Genomic DNA, 21,850 nt, shown 5'->3' on the forward strand with positions numbered 1-21,850 from the left:
ATTTTTAACCTGTTTATCCAGTTTAGAGTGGTGGTTAAGAGTCAGTTCTAGAAAAGACACCTGTCCATCACATAGGCATACACTTGGGGACAATTTAGTGGTGCCAATATTGGTGGTGAGGCCATCAGGAGGTGCTTACCCTGTAGTCTGTGTGTGGAACCCAGTGCCCCAGTGCAGTGACGGGAACATGGCAGTAAAAATTGGAGCCATTTTTCAGATGAAATGCAAAACTGAGGTCCTGACTTTCTGTGGTTATAAAAGATCCCTGGACATCCTTTGAAAACTGTCAGATGTTTTCCACTGTCTTTGCTAAATTACCCACCATGATCTCGCCATTCCTTGTCCCCTATTGGCTAACTATGTCTCCCAGCTCCTTCACCGCCTAATAGCTAATGTGTGGTGAGCATACTGGTGGAGAAGGGCTGCTGTAGCAACATCCAAGTGGATGCTACATATTGGTGGTGGCTGAAGTGGCTCTCCACCAGAGTCTGATGGAGGCATGTCTTATACTACTCCAGCCGACACTTGGCATGGCATATAGTAATCTTAGGTTTGTATGCAGATACTCAGCTATGGAAACTCATTTCATGTTACTTCCAACAACAGTTTGGAACTCTGTTGTGATTCAGTGGAAGACAACTGATCTTTACACGCTATGCACTAACACTTGGCAGCCCCTTTCTGTGAGTTTATGTGGTCTACCATCTAGTGGCTATGCTGTTGTTTCTTCAATACCCTTCCAGTTCACATTATTTACAGTTAATCCAGGGCGCATCTTCCATAGCAGAAACTTCACATACTGACCTGTGACAAAGGTGACATCCTATGACAGTACTAAGTTTAAAGTCACTGAACTCTTCATTGTTACCCCATTCTGCTTTCATTGTTCGTCAATGGAGATTGTATGGCTATGTGCTCAATTTTATGCACCTGTTAACAATGGGGGCAGCAGAACACCTGAACTCACAGACTTTTTGGCCATACTGTGTATATCACTGCTTAGCATATATTTTTCAAAACTCATTATACACTGGGAAATTCCTACAAACTGGAAGGTAGCAGATGTTGTAGTTGATAAAGCTGACCTATGCAACTTTAGGTTAGGAAGTTCAACATTTATCTCAGGTAAATTAATGGAAGGAATATTCACGGAAAAGATCAAACATCCCTTCTCAAGAACTGGTGGTTTACTGAACAGTCAGCATGGAATTTAGAGGGGAAATAATGTTTCTGAAGTAATGCATGCTGGAATTTAGTGAGGAAGCAACGAAAGTACTATACATGATCATTGAGGTTGAGATAATATTTGTCTTTTGGGAAGGTCCTACATAAGAGGCTTGTGTTCAAATTAAAAATCAAATGGGGTTCATGTCATAGTGTGAAGATGGGTGCAAAACTGGCTTGAAATGAAAAACAAAGAGTTACGGTGAGAGGAGCTTTTTCAGAATTAGGTGATGTTAAAGTGGTGTCCCTCAGGGCTGATAGCACTGGAGATACTGTATGTGAACCTTTTTATCAACTGTCCTGATATGAATATAAAACTTAAGCTGGTTAAGTTTGCGGATAATACTAAACTAGTAGGGTGTGAGCAGAGGGACTGTTTGCACAGAGGCTGTTTGCTTAGAAGATACGAACACTCCTGTAAAAAATGCTGAAAGACTACCTTCACATTGATCCCTTCATTAAGGCTGCTTTATCGAGGTGCTTTGTATACTTAAAAGCCCAACAGCCCTATTGATTTTTTTATTGTTTGCTTTTCTCGCTCTCTCTCTCTCTGACATTCTCTGCTCCTGAGACGCATTCCTTTGAAGAAGAAGATATGTTTGCATTCTTTTAATTGTGAGAAAGAACTGTCATCTCTGTCTTGTCATGGAGCACAGTTTAAACTTTTGACTAAAGGGTGTTATTTCATGTCTAGAGGGCTCTAATAATGTTAAAAAACGTAGTTAGAAGGTCGTAAACAGGTTTTCTATATAAAAATAACCATACAAACATATGGTTTCTACTTTGCGGATTTTCACCTATCGCAGGGGGTTCTGGAACGCAACCCCCGCGATCGAGGAGGGATTACTGTACTGTATGAGAAGGACCAAGGAGTCATTGTGGACTCATCACTATCTTCAGCTAGACAATATACAGAAGCCATTCACAAGGTTAACTGGAACATAGGTTTTATGGCATCATTTGTGGAGTACAAGTCAAAACAGGTTAAGTTATATCATGAAATAATGAGGCCTCATCTTGAGTACTTTGTGCGGCTTTGGCCTCCAAATTACAAAAAAAGCCCTATAAAGTCCAGAGTTGAGCAACTAGGCAGATTCTGGGCCCGAGAGGTAGGAGCTGTGAGGAAATAATCTTTTCAATGGACACTTAACAAATAATATGATTGAAATATTCATAATGATGAAGGAAATGAGCATGGTGGATCCAAGGGAAGTGAGTTCTTTAACAAGACCATAGGGACAAAGATTAAAATTTGGTACATATAAATTTTGTACAAACACTGGAATTTTTCCCCCTCACACAGAGAACGTTCCAATGTTCTAATGTTCAATAAAAGTCCTTGGTGTTCAGTGGTAATTAACGAAATGATATTAAATGGAAGAATAATAGATATTATTCAGAGCTTATGAGGAAAATATCCCCCTTTAGTGCTTCCCACATACTCAAGGAAACTCCTACAAGAATATTCATGCTGGGCATCAGTTCTTTGTGTCAGCTGACCTTTGGAAAAGAAAACTTGCTCTTCTATTAACATTTTTTTCTTTCACTTATGAATATGTGCAAATTTGCCTTTTCCACCCTTTTAAAAATAAAAAAGGTGACCTCTTGCTAAGAAGCACAGCATCTGTGGTTGTAAGGAAGATACACTGAAAACAAATTCTGAATTAGGTAAAAGATTTGCAAATATAGAAATAATGCTGGTGGCGTTAAAAAAAGGAGATCATATATCATTTTTCCACCCAAACATTTATTCCCATTTAAAACAGAACAAATAAAATATGTAAACAAGACATTTCAAAAATGTACATTGTCAAATTTGAATATTTTAAACTTTTATTCATTACATTCCTTCAGTCCATTTGAAACAGACACCTCTTTGGAAATAAAATTAAGAAAAACTCAACAATCAAGTTCCTCTACTACTAGGAAAGTTCACTTTGAGTAACATATATGGCTACTACAACACAAGTCACTTATAATCATTCAGTCTATCAGAACATAAAACATTCCATTCATTGTTCCCTATCATGCATAACCAATCAAAAAAAAAATCAAGAAACTAAGAGTTAAAAATGCAGAAATAGTAAAACATAGAATGAGCATCAAACTGGAAAGCTGACATATAAAAGACACTGGTAAACAGAGTGCAAAAAATATACTTAGGCACTAATACTAAAAAGATTACAAGTACTCATTATGATGATTACTGCATTCAATCATTCATCGTCAATTTCTTAACTGATTTAGATGAGAACATTTAGTGCAACTGAATATTTGTTCAATACTGGATTAGCACCTAATCCACAGTTGCGTAGGGAACAAGAGGTAGTCATCAGCATGCAGAAGCAGTTTTGCTAATTCTTTACAATATGGCTGTCTAAGATTTGTAGACTAACGGTGCTGAAGGTCAGCATTGATGTATACATTGAATAGGTTTAGGCTCTTGTTACACTTCTGCCAATTTCATGGCCCTAGAGACAAAAGACAAAATTAGCCTCAAATGAATGAGTGTGGATATTATGTGTGACTGTGCGTTGTGATGACCTGGAACCTTACTCAGTCAATCCTGTCCAAATGGGCTCCAGTCTCCCACAGCATTACAAATGGTTCCAGAAAAATCAAAAAAGGGACAGCAAAATTTGACTGCTGTAGTAAAAAAGCATTTTTGATAGCATGTAATGCCATTCAGTATGCAGAATGTGGCAAAAAGAGATGTTTTCAGGACACATTTGAAATTAATGATGTAATTACTTCTCTATGATCTATGGTTATTGCTGCTGAAAATGGATGACTGATTTGCAAGTTAGTAAAATCAGCAAAAAGAATGACACAATTAGAACCATGCAACATCTAGAACTAGAAGAAAGAGAGTTTAGGCTTTTTTCATTCATTTGACAATCATAAGAGCAACCCAAACGACTGATTACTTTGTGTTTCCATCCGTGATTAGCACCCTTTAACACAAGCATCTACTAAATGCAGCTTTATAAATAAAATAAATGCATTCATGTTACTCATTTCTGTATTACTTTAGTATTAAATGATTACATTTTAAACATAATTTGGAGACATGTTGCTGAACAGACTGTATGACATTAAAAAAAAAATAACCCACATTGTAAATAATGCATATCAAGAACAGTATTTCAATTAGCACGAGTCAAATTCAATAATAAAGTAATGTACACATTCTGTTTTGAATTCCTACTTTTTTTATTATATAAATTTGTTACCAGGATCTATAATGGACGGCCACTGCAGACAGGGCTGGTTCCCCCACTTTTGTGTTAAGCTCCTGATATAGACAGGTGAGTAACAGAACAAGAATGAAGAGATTTTAAAATTGTCATAAAATACAGTTTGTCCAGGACACTCCTGGTCACTTGAGCAAGCAAGGGGCAGAAAGGGCACAAGTTATTAGTATCAGTACCAATCAAAGAAAGCAGGTCTGTGTATGTGGTGTTGTAATAGTGCTTAAGGCGTGAGAAGACATGTCCAGAGGTCATGTACAGAGTGCTAAAGAAGAACAAACAGCTCCAAATATTTCTAGGTAGGCTATTAAAACCACTGAGAAAACATACTCGTGGCAAACCCCACCACTGATAGAACTCTGCAGATATATGCCTGTGCTCTTTCACATATAATAAATAGCCATGGGTAGCATAAACTTGTAATAATATCCTTACCAATTGTTTTATGACAGGCATCTAGTATTTCAAAAGCAGCTACAGCACACATTGTACATTTTTATACATTACTATATGTACTGTATTTGTTTTACATACCCTGTTTTGATTGGTACATTGTAAAACTGTACTCTCACTTCATATGTATTTATTTTCAATTAGAAAATATATTTCATCCTATAAACAAAGCAAATCAAAAAACAATATACTCCATCATAACCTCAGGCTTGTTGTAAAAGAGAACAAATTAATGGCTTGTTCAGGATTAAAAGAATATTAACACGTGAAACTAAAATTTCCCAGAAAAAAACAATTATATTTTTGGTGGATGTGTATACGTATGTAGTATCTGTTATTCCTCAAATGTTATCACTTATACACAAGAACAAACAGACAAGCCATTTTCAATCATGTGACTGCAAAAGGCAATAATAATGAGTTTAGGTTGCAGTGGAAAGAATGCCTGATTACACCTAAACATTCCATTTTGGGAAAACATTGTGTAAAATACAAAAGTCACAGATACTCAAATAAAAGCTCTAATGTGTGTTAGGATTTCTCAGGAAAGGAAGAAAGAAGTCCCAAGGTAAAGTAGCCATATTCAATAATCATTAAAGAAGAGAGTGGCGACTTGCTGTGTGTTGGTTAGCACACAAGGGTAAGACTTTCATTGTACTCTGTACATATGACAATAATGACCCTATAAACCTATGTAAAATAAATATACATCTACATAGACTTTATCAAAAGCAGCCAATCAAATGCTCTCCTCAGACTGAAATACAGGTTCATATGCAATGTATGTCAGTTTACAATATGTGTGAAACTTCAGAAGAAATTTTACATAAATATGGTGACAACATGAAGGTCCAGAAACTGTTCAGTTTAAATACACTAAATTGGCAACAACTGAATACCTTGCCTTATAAGAATATGCAAAAAAGAAATAAATGCCATATCCTATCCTATAATATCATATCACATTAAATCAGGGGGTTGGCACAGAAGAAAACAGATGTTAATAAAGGAGGAAATACATGACAAAATATACCACCGTCCTGACCAAAATTGCAATGTTTCAAATACATTTTTCAGCATTTTCTGGAATTAGAAATATTGTTTCATGTCCACATATCTGACACCAAAGCTACAGCGAAATCCGCTATTACTGTATATATTCTGCATAAAGTCACCATTTCACTAATGTAACAAATTAAAGTTATTTTCAGCTAGTTCAGTTTACTTTTGGGTACATTTTTAATACCTTAAAAATTAAAAGCTAAGATTTCTCTCATAAGAACAATCATATAGAAAAAATGTAAACATAAAAAGATCTTTGTAAAATTTTACCCAGCACCTTCATTTTTATAATAAATCAGTACTGTAGTTTGACAAAAAATGTAAAACAAAGGAATGGAAGGCCTAAAAAGTGTATTAAGGAAACTGGGAGTTAAACAAATGTTTTAACATCCCATTAATACAGTATGTCTAAAAATCATTTTAGATTTATGAAAACTTTATAAAATGTACAGAACGACGCTCCCAAAAGAGGCTGATTTAAAAAAAAAAAACATTTTTTTCACTCCATTCAATTATTTTTAAGTTGTGGACATGAGTATTCTAATTTAATAAATTTTGAAGAATCATAAATGGCTGAAAAGCATGATACCACAAAAATCCTTCTGGAACTTGCAATATACCTAAAATCTCGATTTAATTCCAACAAATTTCCTTTACTTAAAATTAAAGCGGCAGTTTAAAAAATACACTGTCACAGCAGAACTTCAAAATGAACACCCTTCAGTCTAAAACAGTGGCAGCAGTCTGGGTCTTGTTCACAATTCTTAAGATTTACAGAATTAAGAATACTCAAATTAAAGATAAACCTGTGGTTGTTGAATTATACCATTTTCACAACCTGCAGCTTCTCTTTTAGGACCCTGCTCTCTTGTTCTCTCTTTGTATGACAGTAAATTGCTTTGAGAATCCATAAAATAATCGGTTTTAAAAATGAATCACTTTAAGAAGCAATGTTAAGTGACACTGTAAGTATTTTACAGAATATTTTCCCAGTTTAAAAGCTTTTTTTTGTATTCAACCAAAGTATTTAGTACCACAAAAGTTGCTCATCATTTCTAAGATGCATCACTATTTATCATGCCTGCTTGCACATTTTTCATTGACCAGCAGTACGTAATCTGCAAATTCCTGCACTGCTCCACACCCTCCTGGGCTTTTGCTAGTAAATGTCACAGATTCGCAAGAAACAGCAGTTGCATCCTTTGGGGCTCCACTTACTCCAGCATTTCTAAGACACTGAATGTCATATTCATAACATCCTGCATGACAGAGAATAAAAATATTACAAAAAAATATATACTCCATCATCTAAGAGCAATACCTTACTCACATACATACATACACACACACAGTATATACAAGTAACAATAACCTGAGGCAACAAGATGGAGTACCAAAACTGACAGAAGGTTTATTCCTAACTTAAATGTTTACTAAATGTATGCAGAATAAATTGTGACAATACAACTTGGATAATAAGCAGTTTGTCTTGGCAAAGTTCTTAAATAATCAATATCTTTAGTGCCTCTCTGTCTTAGTATGTGGATTAGTCTCTGGTATAACATTGTCTCTTCTCCAGCATGGACTCTGAATGGATGGAATAACAGAGGCAGCATGGCCTCTGCATAGATAGACTAGCAGAGACAGTACGGTTTCTGTAACAGCTTCACTTTATGGCAGTCTTGTAGTCCCTGACACACCTCTTGGTCCATTGGGGATGTAGTAGGTTTAGCAGGTGCCCAGTGTGTTCAGGTCTCATTATCTTTGACCAGTTTAGTGTTGTCAGCCCCAGACCAGAGCTAACCAGGTGTCCTTTTGTCCCAGCCACCTGCAATCCCTAAGTTGAGTCTTGACCAGAGAAAACCAGGTTGTCCTTTCATCTTCCTTCTGCATTGCAGAGGTCAGTTTCTATCTCAAAATTACTCCCAGATTGGGCGCTAAAAGAGAGAATGTTCCACTTGGCCCAGCAAGTTGAAAGCACAGAAGGGCAAGCAGTCATCTGGGATGAGTGAAGGAGAACAAAGGAAATAATTTGTTTGTGCGGAGAAATTAGAAAAGAGGCGTCTGGAAAGGTACTTTTTTAAATAAAAGCCTTTACTGTGAACCTGGGACATGTCGGTCTAGGGTTTTGGGTTCAATGGCGCTCCCTAGAGGCCACACAAGGTATCCCATGTGGTAATCTTTTTTTTTTTTTTACTTTCTCCATATTTCATATATGGGGAAGTATGATTGATACATGAAAGAAAAAATTTCCTTGAGTTTTTTTTTTTTATGGAAACACACATTTGGATCAGTTTTAAAAGAAGTATGTTTGAGTATTTGTAGTAAAAATGCTGTGTAGTCACAGCAGATAAAAAGTCTAATAATAAAGAAATGTTGACTGCATTTTGTGCCATTATTCAATTATTACAATAGCTTTTCCATTACAGTGGAATATAATGTAAAAATCAAACTTCAGTGGTATTTCATTATGCAAATATTTTGGTAAATTCACACCATGTAGTGTACTCGCATTGTAAGTATGGAGAAAGTTTGAGCTGACATATCACATTTTTACCCTTATGAAAAATACTATGCTAGGAAGAAGGTGAAAAAAACTCCATCCTTAACATGAAAATAATGCAATATTGTAATTGTATTGAACATAGCACTCTCTACATGAATTTAGAAACTACTCTAAGTGTTCCTATTTAATTTTATTAGATTTTCAAAACTTGCAGCTCAGCTCCTTTTAATAAAAAAAAACTGCCAATTGAAATACCGAAAGACTAAAACAAAACTTGAAACCAAGAGATTTTAAGCTACTGTAAAGTTTAAAAGCAAAATATAATTCTAAGAAATAAATCACATTTGAGTAATACCTTGAGTGCTGCTTATCAATTACCAATACAATCTAAAGCTACCTTTAGCAAGTAGTTCTTAATACCTAAATTTAATTTCTCATTTTAGAAGCTTATGTTTTTATAAATATGAAGTTAAAAGGTGAATTTTTTTTAACGATTTTACCAAAATGGACAACAGCAACAGACACATTTTTTGTTCCCACTTTGATAAAACAAGCATAGACCTTATTCTGTTCATAAAGCAGAATACTCAGTCAAGAAGTAAACGTGCAGCCTAAGGATTGGTTTGCTATTTACTCTATGAAATACACTAAGAAATAAAAACTTTAATAGTAAACATTATTCAAGTCTTCTGACCAGAATAACCAGTACAAAAGCTAAAGGAATTATTTAGACTAACACAAAGGTTTTTTTTTTGTTAACTTTTAATACCACAGAGACTTACCTTTATACATTTTAATCTTATTCCGGATGTTCACCTGAATCTCACAATACCATACTGTGTATTTTGTCTCTGTGACTCATATATTTTCTAGTAGGCATTATTTTACTGACTGACCCAATCTCTCCTTGTCAGTAGCGCCAAGTACCCGTGATAAAGGACTGTATTTTTACTATGCAGAGACATTCTCAAGGTAATCATTTTAGTGCTTAAAAAAGGGGTACCATAAAGTATTATTTAAGTGAAGTCAATTGTGTGGAGCCCACTATGAAAAAGCTGCAATATTTTGTCACCTGCCACTATATAACACACGGTATGTGTCTATAACTATGCTCTAATATCATTATTGACTAGTCTGTGTTACCTGTAAAACAATTTAGTATTAGCACTGTCCCAATACAAATGATCATGATCATGTATGTTTCAATAAAAATAAACAAATGAAACATTCTTACCAAAATAAGCCACTTCTTGCCATGACAACTGCTTCTCTTTTAACCATGTCTCAACAAAGTCAAGCTTATTGGAAACATTTTGCTTCAGTTCACAAACTACTTTCTTAGCTAATAACTGGTTGCTGTGCAAGTCCAAAGATGAGATCAGAAGTACCTTCAAGATAAAACAAACATATTACAATTCTAAAAAAAAAACAAAAAAAAAAAAAAAAAATAATTCTCCCAACTATAGGACTTTATCTGTATTGCTAACATCTTTTGTTCAAACACTTATAATGTAACAACATACTGTAACATTCTCAAACCTGCGTCTTCCTATTTAGGGTTGCAGTGGAGCCAGATTATATCGCAGCACTGCACTAGGCAGAAAGAAAGCACTGGATAAGGTGCCAGTCCATTTGTGGTATAGCGGGTCCACAACGCTCTCAGCAAGGGCCACTTTTTAAATAATCGCCACACTCGCTGCTTCGTGAGGGGGCATGGTGGCCATAGCAAGCCACGGGGCGATCTGCGGTGTGGGCGTTTCTCACCGAGTGCACAGGTGAGGAACTGCCCACATCCGTGATTGTTCCCGTAGCTAATGTGCTGCAGCTGCTATGGCCCCTCACTGTATAAAAGAAGCGCGAGTCGGTTGGGAGAAGATCAATAAAGAACGAGAGAAAGGAAAAGAGGACAGAGGTTACAGGGAGCGAGGAAGCAAGTCAGTGAGAGAGAGACAAGGAACGTGTGGCGAGCGAATGAGCGCTCGTGGGCAGCTGCAAGGAAGCTGGGTGTTAGGCCGACACCCAGGCGTTGGAGTTCGAAGTTGCTCCTGCTGAGCGAACAGGTAGCGGGAGGGACCAGGGGAAGGCGACTGGCCGCAGTAGGCCGGAAAGGCAGCGGGAGTCGGGAGGCTTGGTCGGGGAGTATCCAACGTGAGCGTCTTGGCCGTTGGATTGGACCAAGTCTCGAGGCTGGGATGAGTGCCAGACCGAAGCCAGGGATCGGGAGGTCTCCAGTCTCGTGTGTGAGTTAAGGGAAAAGGGCAGCTGCAGAGAGCATCTTGCCTGCTGCTAAGCCCAAGCGGGAGAAGCAGGTGAGACACCAAGCGGGAAGAAGCACTGAGCTTGTTGTTTTTAAAGATTGCTTCCTGTTGGATGTTTTAACCTCGTTTTTAAAGGATTGTTTTTTTTTTTATGTTTTTGACCTCCACGATTCTCTTTTATTGGATTATTTATTTATAAGACTTTGAACTGCACAGCACTATTTATTGGACACTTTGTTTTTTGATTGTTTTTTTAATAAAAGCACTTGTGCACAACCATCCCCTTACTCAAATGTTGTCTCACTGTCTAGCTCACCTCGGTGACATTATCGACAGTGTTGGGTTCAAGGGCTTCTAAACAGTTATCGGAGTGTGGAGCCGAACCCGCATCGTCACACCATTGCTGGGCTCACTTATGCATATACCCACAAAAATATTCTTTAAGCTCAGGTTTCTTATGACAATGTTGGAAGTCATAATGGTAAAATTACTGTTGGGTTTTCTAAATGATAAGCGCTCCAAGACAAGTTATTTTATCACAAAATGAAAAGGACAACACTCTGGAAGAATATACTTTCTACAACTGCCATTCCTGTGACAATCTGAATGATTTCTTTAAATGAAAATCAAATATAAACATCTAGATTATCAATAGTCTTTCATCAGTTAAAACTGTCCCTTTTCCTTTGTTATAATCTTCAAATCTTCTCATTATTTTCAAGCACCTTTAAGACATGGTCAAACATGCTCAATTGAGTTTTTCCTTAATGACATTATAGAAGAACAGCTATGCAGTACCTCAACCCCATTTTTCTTCAAATTTTCCAGACCGATCATATCTCTGGCATTAAATGAGGGAGATTCCTTTTTCTCTTGCAAGCAAACTTGTCCATTAGTCAAACAGCCATCAATATTGCAGACAAGCAGCTTTACTTTTTCCGAATGACTTCCAAAATATCCATACCTTGGATGACAAAAAAAAAAAAATCAGTGTTAATATGTTACTGAGCTTTTCACTACAATAGTAAAACAAATGATTTTAAAGACTCCCACAATAATAGTAATAATTGTGCAACTATGCTATAAAAAAGCCTTCAGGTTATGGACTCGGGCATAATCATGCTTCAAGTTAGGATGTGCTTAATTGTGTTACTCATTTAAATGAGTTTATCTTTTCTAAAAATTCTTCATTGATAATATGGTAACAATTCTTGAACTAGTAATTACAATTTTTTCTAACTGTAGGCAAATACATTCTATCATTCCATTGTTAAACCTGCTTAATTCAATTCAGCCTATAACGACAGCAAGAACTAACTCTGGAAAGGCTGGTAGTTCATTGCAGGGCACACTTATTCACATACATTTGGAATGGGACTGCTCAGAGCTGTACATCTTTGTGATTATAGAGCAAACCTCTATAAAAATATTTTGTTTCAATGGATTGCAGTACCGTTACCAATAAACTTGTGTCTAATTACTAAAGCTGATGTCATATTACTCAACTTTTAATCGTGGGGCATGTCAGACTTGCTAAATGCAGTTGTTGATCTTGTCACTGCACCATCTTAATCTAAAAAGCAGAAAATCGCTGCCCATGTGAAATATCCCTTTTAGTGGCAGGCAATAGTGAGCTGCCTGATGAAGCCAATGCTGTTCAGCTGCAGTCTTTGCCTTTTAATTCCTTTATTTCATTCTGTCATAGTACATATAACATGAGACATCTGACAGACGAGCGTCTCCTCTGTTTGCAAGGTCAAAAACACCCACTTAGCTTATGCCTTCTCGTAGTATTATATGCATTGTACCACTGAATAAGCACTCATTGATTCTCTGCTAGGGCACACAGAGTCAGTGCCCAAGAGAAAAGAGCAAGTGTGTTGCAAGGCATGTTGCATTATCCGACTGGCTTAATGGAAATGCGCTGCTGACTGCGTCCTACTCACAAAGGCAATGTAAGTGAAGGTTACTACAGAAAATCACTTACAAAATTACATAATGTGACATGGCCTTAATGGATTTAGATAATCCCTGAGTTTCATATAATATAGGCAGTCAAAATCTCAGACAGGCAATATGATGACATAGTGGTTAGTCACCACTTTAAAAGATACATGTTGTTTCAAAACCAAGTCCAATCCAACACCAAAAACAATTTTTGGTTAAAGGTTCAGTATATTATTCAGATACCTGCGCACTCTTTGTTCAGCAACTGGCCAGTCAATATCAACATCAATATCCACACTGTACTCTGGTTCCATTTCATAATAAGCACGTTTGCCACCCTGTAGAAAAGAAAAGGCAGTGTTATACATAGTGGTTTTAAAACAGTGCATTTAGACTACACACTACACTACACTACACTGCACTGCACAGAGACAGATAGAATAAGTGAAATTATTTTATTTGGGCCAAAGAATCTTACATTTTATTTGAAATTCTTCAAACTGTAAGACTGTATCATTTGGTAGGAGAACTGCGCAAGTGTTCAAGTTACTGTGATATAATATCCATAGTGGAACACTAGAAAGAGTACCACAGGTGAGAACAAAATTTCAATAGCACACAATGGTAGACAGCAAACACAGAAGTAAAACTAAAGCTAAAGAGTTACAAAACATTGATCAAGTTATGAAAACATTCATTAATTTTCACTACTTTTTTCCTGGAGAGAGATACTAGGACATGATAAATATTGTTACAATTTTGTTTTCAGGATTACCAGAACATGAATATAAAGTAATACAATATTTTTATTGTGGAGCAGAATGGTGGGTCAGCAGTTGGTACCGCAGCCCTACAGTTTCATAGTCCTAGGTTTAAAACCTGGGGACTGTCTGTGTAGAGGTGGCACATACTCTTTGCTTTTAATGGGTTTCATCTCGCATCCCAAAGAAATTCTTGTCAGGTTAATTAACAACTCTAAATTAGCCCACTACCAGAGTTTGTGGGTTTTGAATAACATCTGCATTGAAATAATAAAAACTTTAAAGGACAACAGTATGTGCATTTAAACAATATTGTCCTTGACAAGTTTAAACTACATTTTCTGATTTTAAATATAAAACCTACAAAATCTACATAAAATACATACATTAGTTAAGCAAGCCAGAATTGTTTTACACACATCTGACCTTTATGTCTGAAATATGGCAAAGTAGCCTAAATGCTCATTAGAACACAGTGCAGCATCAGAGTCTAGAACATAGCACTATTGAATGAAAGTTGGGTGAATATCTCTAGGAGGCAAAAATAACCAAATGCTATTAGATAATTAAAAAATAAAGTGAGAAAAAAAAGAAAGTGATAAATGCTGTAGAACAGAACTAAGTTAATGCAGGATAAAAATGTGCACCAATATTACGAATTATGCAGGGGTTACCCGATAATGGAACTTAAAATAATAAAAAAGAGAGAAACAAACTAATGTGCCTGAGCCCCAGTGAATGAAAAGAAACACCATGTTGCCTGCATTCTCAGCCTGTCTCAGCATTACACTAAGGAAAATTATTACAACGTTGTTGATAGCTGAAACTGAAAAGATATACTGAATTAAACTAAATAAAGTCAATGTAACAAGTAACTGGATATATACAGTATAGGTCTGACTAGGGCATTTAGTTCATACTACAGAAAAAATACTGGAAATTCCACTTCACTTGAGAAGGAACATTTTATAGTAACTTATTTGTATCTTTCTTTAACTATAAAAATCGCTTGGAGCATTTCTAAGATTTTGGAAAAAAACAGTCAACATTTCAAATCTGAATTTGAAAATGCAACCATTGGAAATATATATAAAAAAGTATTGCCAGTGTAAAATAAATATGTAGGCATATTGTCAGCCAGAAAGACAACAAAATGTATTCAATATAAAACAGGTCAAACATAAAGTAAATGTAAAGCAGTTACACTAAAGCATGTGATGTGTTGAAAGATAGTTAAACAACCAGCTGAAAAATAATCATGTTTATTTTCCAACTCATTATTTGAACCTTTATGATCAGGATATACAGTGCATCCGGAAGGTATTCACAGCGCATCACTTTTTCCACATTTTGTTATGTTACAGCCTTATTCCAAAATGGATTAAATTCATTTTTTCCTCAGAATTCTACACACAACACCCCATAATGACAACATGAAAAAAGCTTACTTGAGGTTTTTGCAAATTTATTAAAAATAAAAAAATTGAGAAATCACATGTACATAAGTATTCACAGCCTTTGCTCAATACTTTGTCGATGCACCTTTGGCAGCAATTACAGCCTCAAGTCTTTTTGAATATGATGCCACAAGCTTGGCACACCTATCCTTGGCCAGTTTCGCCCATTCCTCTTTGCAGCACCTCTCAAGCTCCATCAGGTTGGATGGGAAGCGTCGGTGCACAGCCATTTTAAGATCTCTCCAGAGAAGTTCAATCAGATTCACAAAGAGTTCAATCATTGTCTCATCAGACCAGAGAATTTTGTTTCTCATGGTCTGAGAGTCCTTCAGGTGCCTTTTGGCAAACTCCAGGCGGACTGCCATGTGCCTTTTACTAAGGAGTGGCTTCCGTCTGACCACTCTACCATACAGGCCAGATTAGTGGATTGCTGCAGCGATGGTTGTCCTTCTGGAAGGTTCTCCTCTCTCCACAGAGAACCTCTGGAGCTCTGACAGAGTGATCATCAGGTTCTTGGTCATCTCCCTGACTAAGGCCTTTCTCCACTGATCGCTCAGTTTAGGTGGCTGGCCAGCTCTAGGAAGAGTCCTGGTGGTTTTGAATGTCTTCCACTTACGGATGATGGAGGCCACTGTGCTCATTGGGACCTTCAAAGCTGCAGAAATTTTGCTGTCCTTCCCCAGATTTGTGCCTTGAGACAATCCTGTCTCGGAGGTCTACAGACAATTCCTTTGACTTCATGCTTGGTTTGTGCTCTGACATGAACTGTCAACTGTGGGACCTTATATAGACAGGTGTGTGCCTTTCCAAATCATGTCCAATCAACTGAATTTACCACAGGTGGACTCCAATTAAGCTGCAGAAACATCTCAAGGATGATCAGGGGAAAAAGGATGCACAATGTTGAGCTTCATGGCAAAGGCTGTGAATACTTATGTACATGTGCTTTCTCAATTTTTTTATTTTTAATAAATTTGCAAAAATCTCAAGTAAACTTTTTCACGTTGTCATTATGGGGTGTTGTGTGTAGAATTCTGAGGAAAAATGAATTTAATCCATTTTGGAATAAGGCTGCAACATAACAAAATGTGGAAAAAGTGATGCGCTGTGAATACTTTCCGGATGCACTGTAAGTAACACCTTAAAATAAGTACACTTTACTTATACTGTATATATAAAAAGTCTACACACCTGTGTTTGTTTTCACCTTCTTTGTACATATTGCAATAGAAGTGGAATATGTTCTGAAAGGATTTATCTTTGTTTCATTTTTTTATTACACAAAAACTGCAATTGTAGCAGAGGTGTGTAGACTTTTATATTAACTGTACATACTGTAATTAATTAATATCATAGTTGTAGCTGTGATGATGGAAAAAAAAAACAAATTCTGTATACAGGCAGAAAATCACTAGTAAAGCTAAACTATTATATTATTTATCTCAGTCTAAGGAGTTGGAGTGTAAATAAAGATGATGCACTCTAGTACGCTGAAATATGTTCTATTAAAATAAAACTGGAACAAAAATGGACACCAGTTAAGAGTTGAATCCAGTCTATTCCAAACTCATTCCTAACTATCTCCACTAGTCTTCAGCCAATAGACAGTGTGGCCTGATGAAGGAAGTTCTGAAATATACACTAGGGTTTCTCATAAATGCCATTGAAAAATATACACCGAGATATTTTTCTTCTTCATTTAAGGACATAACAAATAAAAAAAACGAGGCTGGAGTCATCAAATAATAAAATCTAGGCTGGGGTTGTTGGTTATTCTCATTAAAAGTACACTACATTCCAAGCTTGAAATATATAAACAACAAAATCAAAATCAGTTCTTACTTGACTGAAGTAAACATAGCATAAAGGTCCACTAACTATCAGTAACTGGGCATATAAGGTCATTTCAAGATTCCATCTTTCAGCAAAAATAGTTCAAGAAAAAATGCTTCACACAAATATTATAAATATTCTTATTCCTAACCACTTAAGAGATTTTCCCTCAAAAATCTGCAATTACATAGACATGGAAGCATTTGAAAACTTGCATTATCATAGGCTGAGGGTTAGGATTCATTTTCTACTCTTATTTGAAACATTTATTTGCACATTTAAGGGTCACTTCAAATAAAAACTAATTAAAGAAAAAAGGCATCCTAGCATTTCAGGATTATAATAAGTGTGCCACATTTGACTGATAACTCATTTATGCCATAGACATAAATGGAATTGGCCTGGAAATGATCAAACTTTGTTTTTGTAATGCCAAATCCCTAAAAAGCATAAAGCCAAAATGTCAACCCTACTGCAATACTTCTTTCAAAAAAAAAAATAAAACTGTATGAATCTACATAAGAAACAGAAATGCCTGTCACATTTTACCAGAAAGATTACCTGCATATATCCTTTCAGGATCATATCAGACTTTGCAATATAAAATGAGCCATTCTCAACAAGTTCTCCGTCCCAGTCCTGCCTTCGTGGCCGGTTGAGGGGGTCTAAGTTAAATGGTTCAGTTATTTCACCTATAACAAAAAGTAAATGGTACAAGATCTATAGTCAGAAGTTGGAAATGCAACTTGATAATAAACCTCTTAAAAATACATTTTCATTAAAAATACTATTACCTTTTTTATTACCTATTACCTTTTTTCTGTGGCTTGATTTCAAAATGAAATAAAGATTACTTTACAACAAATATTTAAAAAATAATGTAGGAAGTATTGTAATATTTATTTTAATGTATTGACAAGCACAATACTGCCATTAGTATTCAGGTTAAGAATTTATATATCAGAAGAAATGAGCCAGTTGTCATTGTCAATTGAATACCTACATACCTTTCAGTATTTGAACTGTAGTGTCCTGCAATAATAACCAGGCTCAAACAAGAAACAGCGATTCCTGAATGATTCTAACCAGGTACTGCTGCAGTTGTTTTTCAGAAACTGTATAGTGCAATACATTACGCTTCATAATGTATTGCTGGTCAGCACCAGTGTTGCCAACTGTATGACCTTGACACCAGTCTTATCAGATACTCACAGTAACTTGGGGCAAATTTTAAAACCAATTTCTTGTAAAGGCATCGACTGCAGGGGTAAAAAGTCATTAATAAGTTTTCCCCTTTAAAGTGAGGTTCTTCTGAAGACAAGCATAGGTATATCTCAAATTGCATATGGCGAACACTTCACAAGTAGTACATACTCTTAACAGCAAAATTATGATATATTAAAGCCCAAGTGTGAAGGAGCTTTAGCATCCCTTTGACAAAAGTAGAAATGAAGACAGAAGGAAACAAGTATTTTAACGTTTGAGTTCATTATTTTTTATCCGTAACATTTATGAATACATAATTAATATAAAAAACAGTTAATTTCATGTCAGTTGAATGTGGATTTGGGTGGAGCTCATTACAGGAAGTAAAAGGCATTGTTGTACTTTTGTATTTTTAAGTAGCTAGTGCAGGAGCCATTCCACTTGTTAAACAACAGTTCAAGGTCTCTTTTGGTAGGCCCAGAGAAGAACTGTGGTTTTTGTTGTCCCTGTGCTTATTCTGCTCCTTTGTGTTCACTGTGTTTAATAACCATCTGTGTGGCCTCCTTGGCTGTATTGTTGGTTTAGAGACAATATAAAAGCAACCCACTTGTTTACAACAGTATCTAAATAAAATACCCAGGACCATTTTTAAATTCTCTCAGCAGCTCAGATAATACAAACAACTATCAAAGATTTCAAGTTGCACTAAAAACACTGGAACACTATCTGGAATATTTCATCTAGACTACCTTTTAACGCAAGTTATTCATCCTAAGACATTAACTGAAAATTACCCAAAAGCTCTTAGGAATCATTTGGACTCATGTAGGTTTAAACTTTAAACAAATGCGTGATACTCTAAAATAATGTTACTGCTGAGATCAAAGAATTCTTTGTGCAAAGCAGTGTATTATTTTTAGAGCCATGTCATGTGAAATCTAAGAGAACTGAGCTTCTGTTACACACATTATTAAAATCAACTAGACAATAAACATATTTATATCAACCAAAAATGGCCAGGATAAACACTGAACAGCAGATGAGGAAGAAAACACAAAAAGAATTCTGTAAAACTGCTTTGCACTAAATCTTTTGCATGAAGTTTTACTACATTTTCAAAAAGACATAAAAAAATATAACATAAAAAAATAAAAGTTTATTGTGTTTTATTGATGAACTGTAGTTAAACTGTTAAGTTTTACAATATGCCCTCTTCATAAAATAAGCACCATGTAATAAAACCAATAGAAAATAACTGATTTTTTACTACATAGGAAGAGAGAGTGCTGTTTTTGTATGCACCAAAGTTAGAATGATCATTTCCCTGAATCAAATCATTTCAAAATAATAAATTTATAAGAAATTCAGGATATCATGATTTCTGCTCTTTCCTGTTCACTCGCACCTGATTATGCATCAAAATGAGCGATAAATACAGGGAGTGCAGAATTATTAGGCAAGTTGTATTTTTGAGGATTAATTTTAATATGGAACAAACACAGTGCTATCAGTCAATCCAAAATGTTAATAAACCTGAAACCTGAATGTTTCACAACGGAAATGTGAGTGTGAACATCATCAGGGGAATACATATGTGCACAATTATTAGGCAACTATTAGTGTGCAGATTTATTATGCAACTAAAGGAAAATGAAAATTTTCCCATCTCACTTGTTTATTTTCATCTGTTATAGTGAGAATAATAAACAAACACCTCAAAATTTACAAATAAACATCTCTGACATTTCAAAAAAAATAAATCAATCAATCAATGACCAATATAGCCACCCTTCTTTCCAATAACAGTCATAAGCCTTTCCATTCATGGAGTCTGTCAGTTTCTTGATCTGTTGACGATCAGCTTTTTGTGGAGCAGTGACTACAGCCTCCCAGACACTCTTCAGAGAGGTGTATTGTTTTTCTCCCCGTAAATCTAGCGCTTAAGAAGTGCCCACAAGTTCTCGATAGGGTTTAGGTCAGATGAGGAAGGGGGGCCATGTCATTATTCCTTCATCTTTAAGGCCTTTACTGGCTGGCCACGCAGTGGAGAACTTCGATGCAAGTGATGGAGCATTGGCCTGCATAAAAATCATGGTCTTTTTCCTGTATCACTGTTTGAAGAAAGTGTCTTCAAAAACTGGCAGTAGGTTTGGGAGTTGATTTTGAGTTCATCTTCAATGCAAAAAGGTCCAACTAGCTCATCTTTAAAAATACCAGCTCATACCAGTACCCCACCTCCACGTTGGAGTGGAGCTCTGTGCCCATTACTGATCCACAGGTCCATCCATCTGGTCCATCAAGAGTCACTCTCATCTCATCGGTCCATAAAACCTTTGAAAAAATCTGTCTTCAGATATTTCTTGGCCCAGTTTTGACGTTTAAACTTATGTTTCTTGTTCAGTGGTGGTTGGGTTTCAGCCCTCCTTACCTTGGCCATGTCTTTGAGCACTGAACACCTTGTACTTCTGGGCACTCCAGGTAGGTTGCAGCTCTGGAATATGAAAGTACTGGAGGATAATGGGTTCCTGGTAGCTTCACGTTTGATTCTTCTCAAATCTTTGGCAGCTAATTTGCGTCTTTTGTTCTCAACACGCTTTTGCACCCTGTTGACTATTTGCAACAAAATGTTTGATGGTTCTGTGATCACACACCAATATCTTAGCAATTCCAAAAGTGCTGCATCCCTCTGAAAGACTTTTTACAATTTTTGACTTTTCAGAGTCAGTTAAATCTCTTTTTTGGCCCATTTTGCCTGAGGAAAACTAGCTGCCTAATAATTCTGCACACCTTGATATAGGGTGTTGATCTCCTTAGGCCACACCCTCCCTCATTACACAAATACACATCACCTGACGTGCTTAAATCCAATAAGCATTCAAGTTAATACAGCTTGGAGTTGGAATATACGCATTAAAAATGATGATATGGTCAAAATACTCACTTGCCTAATAATTGTGCACACAGTGTAGAACAAGCATAACGCGTAGACTGGTGAAGCCCGCTGACACAATGCACTTCATAAACGAGTTGTACAAAATGTTCTGGCTCTGTAACACAAACTTGCAAAATATAATACAGGGGGGCAAGGGCCAGAAGCACTAGGTTGAAGCAAGGAAGCAATTCTGGACAGGTGTCTGTTGCTCGCAGGTCTTGCTTACATGATTACAATCACCAATTAATGTAAAATACACATCTTAGGTTTGTGGGAAGAAAACCCATGTAGATACAGGGAGTAAACTTAGCAATTCCTCCAGTGTGTCAGTATCCCCACTCCTCCCAAAAAAAAAAACCACAACTATACTATATCTAACTATAGAAATACTATATTTCTCTGCCTAGTGGATAGAGATTGCCATTTAGTTTGAAAAATAATAGAATGTAAACCCAAGGAATATTGAGGTATTTAGTAGATGATCTCACCTGGATGTAAATATTTCATGATTATAAAAAAAAGGCATGACTGTGACTTCTGTACCAGACAAATCATAAAAGGAATGGTTTAACATGTAAAAATGTTCTTCCAGCTTTAATAATTTTAATTAATCAATTTGTGCTTTCAGGCTCTCACACATGAGTAAGGAGATTTCGAAGTCAAGCACATGGTTACAGACTTTACTTATGGTATATGTTCTCACACCTTCTTTCCAAGTTCTACTAGATCTATAAATATCCATTGACTGTTACATGTTCTCATAAAGTTGACTTAAAGTGGAGTACAATAGTGGCATGCTAATTTGAGGTTCACTGATTCCATTATAAGTGAGTAAATATGTTTTTCACACCAACTTAGACTGAATATCGACTCAGTTGCTCTATACAAAATAGCACTGATTATGAAATACAAGCATATAATTGACAGGGTATTGTATTTCATAAATATCTGCAAAGTAAA

The 21,850-nt window shown here is 36.1% G+C and overlaps 1 protein-coding gene across 1 annotated transcript in view; it reads right to left on the minus strand.

Annotated features, from left to right (window-relative positions):
* Nucleotides 1–2,951: 2,951 nt before the first annotated feature.
* Nucleotides 2,952–21,850, minus strand: part of cmasa (cytidine monophosphate N-acetylneuraminic acid synthetase a) — a 37,677-nt gene continuing 18,778 nt past the window's right edge. Inside the window, exons 4-8 of the mRNA XM_039769694.1 lie at nucleotides 17,314–17,444; nucleotides 12,945–13,039; nucleotides 11,553–11,718; nucleotides 9,731–9,884; nucleotides 2,952–7,249 (exon numbers count right to left, since the gene is read on the minus strand). Of these exons, the coding sequence (XP_039625628.1) occupies nucleotides 7,059–7,249; nucleotides 9,731–9,884; nucleotides 11,553–11,718; nucleotides 12,945–13,039; nucleotides 17,314–17,444 (737 nt within the window). The 3' untranslated portion in view covers nucleotides 2,952–7,058. The remainder of the gene's footprint in view (nucleotides 7,250–9,730; nucleotides 9,885–11,552; nucleotides 11,719–12,944; nucleotides 13,040–17,313; nucleotides 17,445–21,850) is intronic.

Source organism: Polypterus senegalus, chromosome 11 (genome assembly GCF_016835505.1).
Source record: "Polypterus senegalus isolate Bchr_013 chromosome 11, ASM1683550v1, whole genome shotgun sequence".
NCBI lineage: Eukaryota > Metazoa > Chordata > Cladistia > Polypteriformes > Polypteridae > Polypterus > Polypterus senegalus.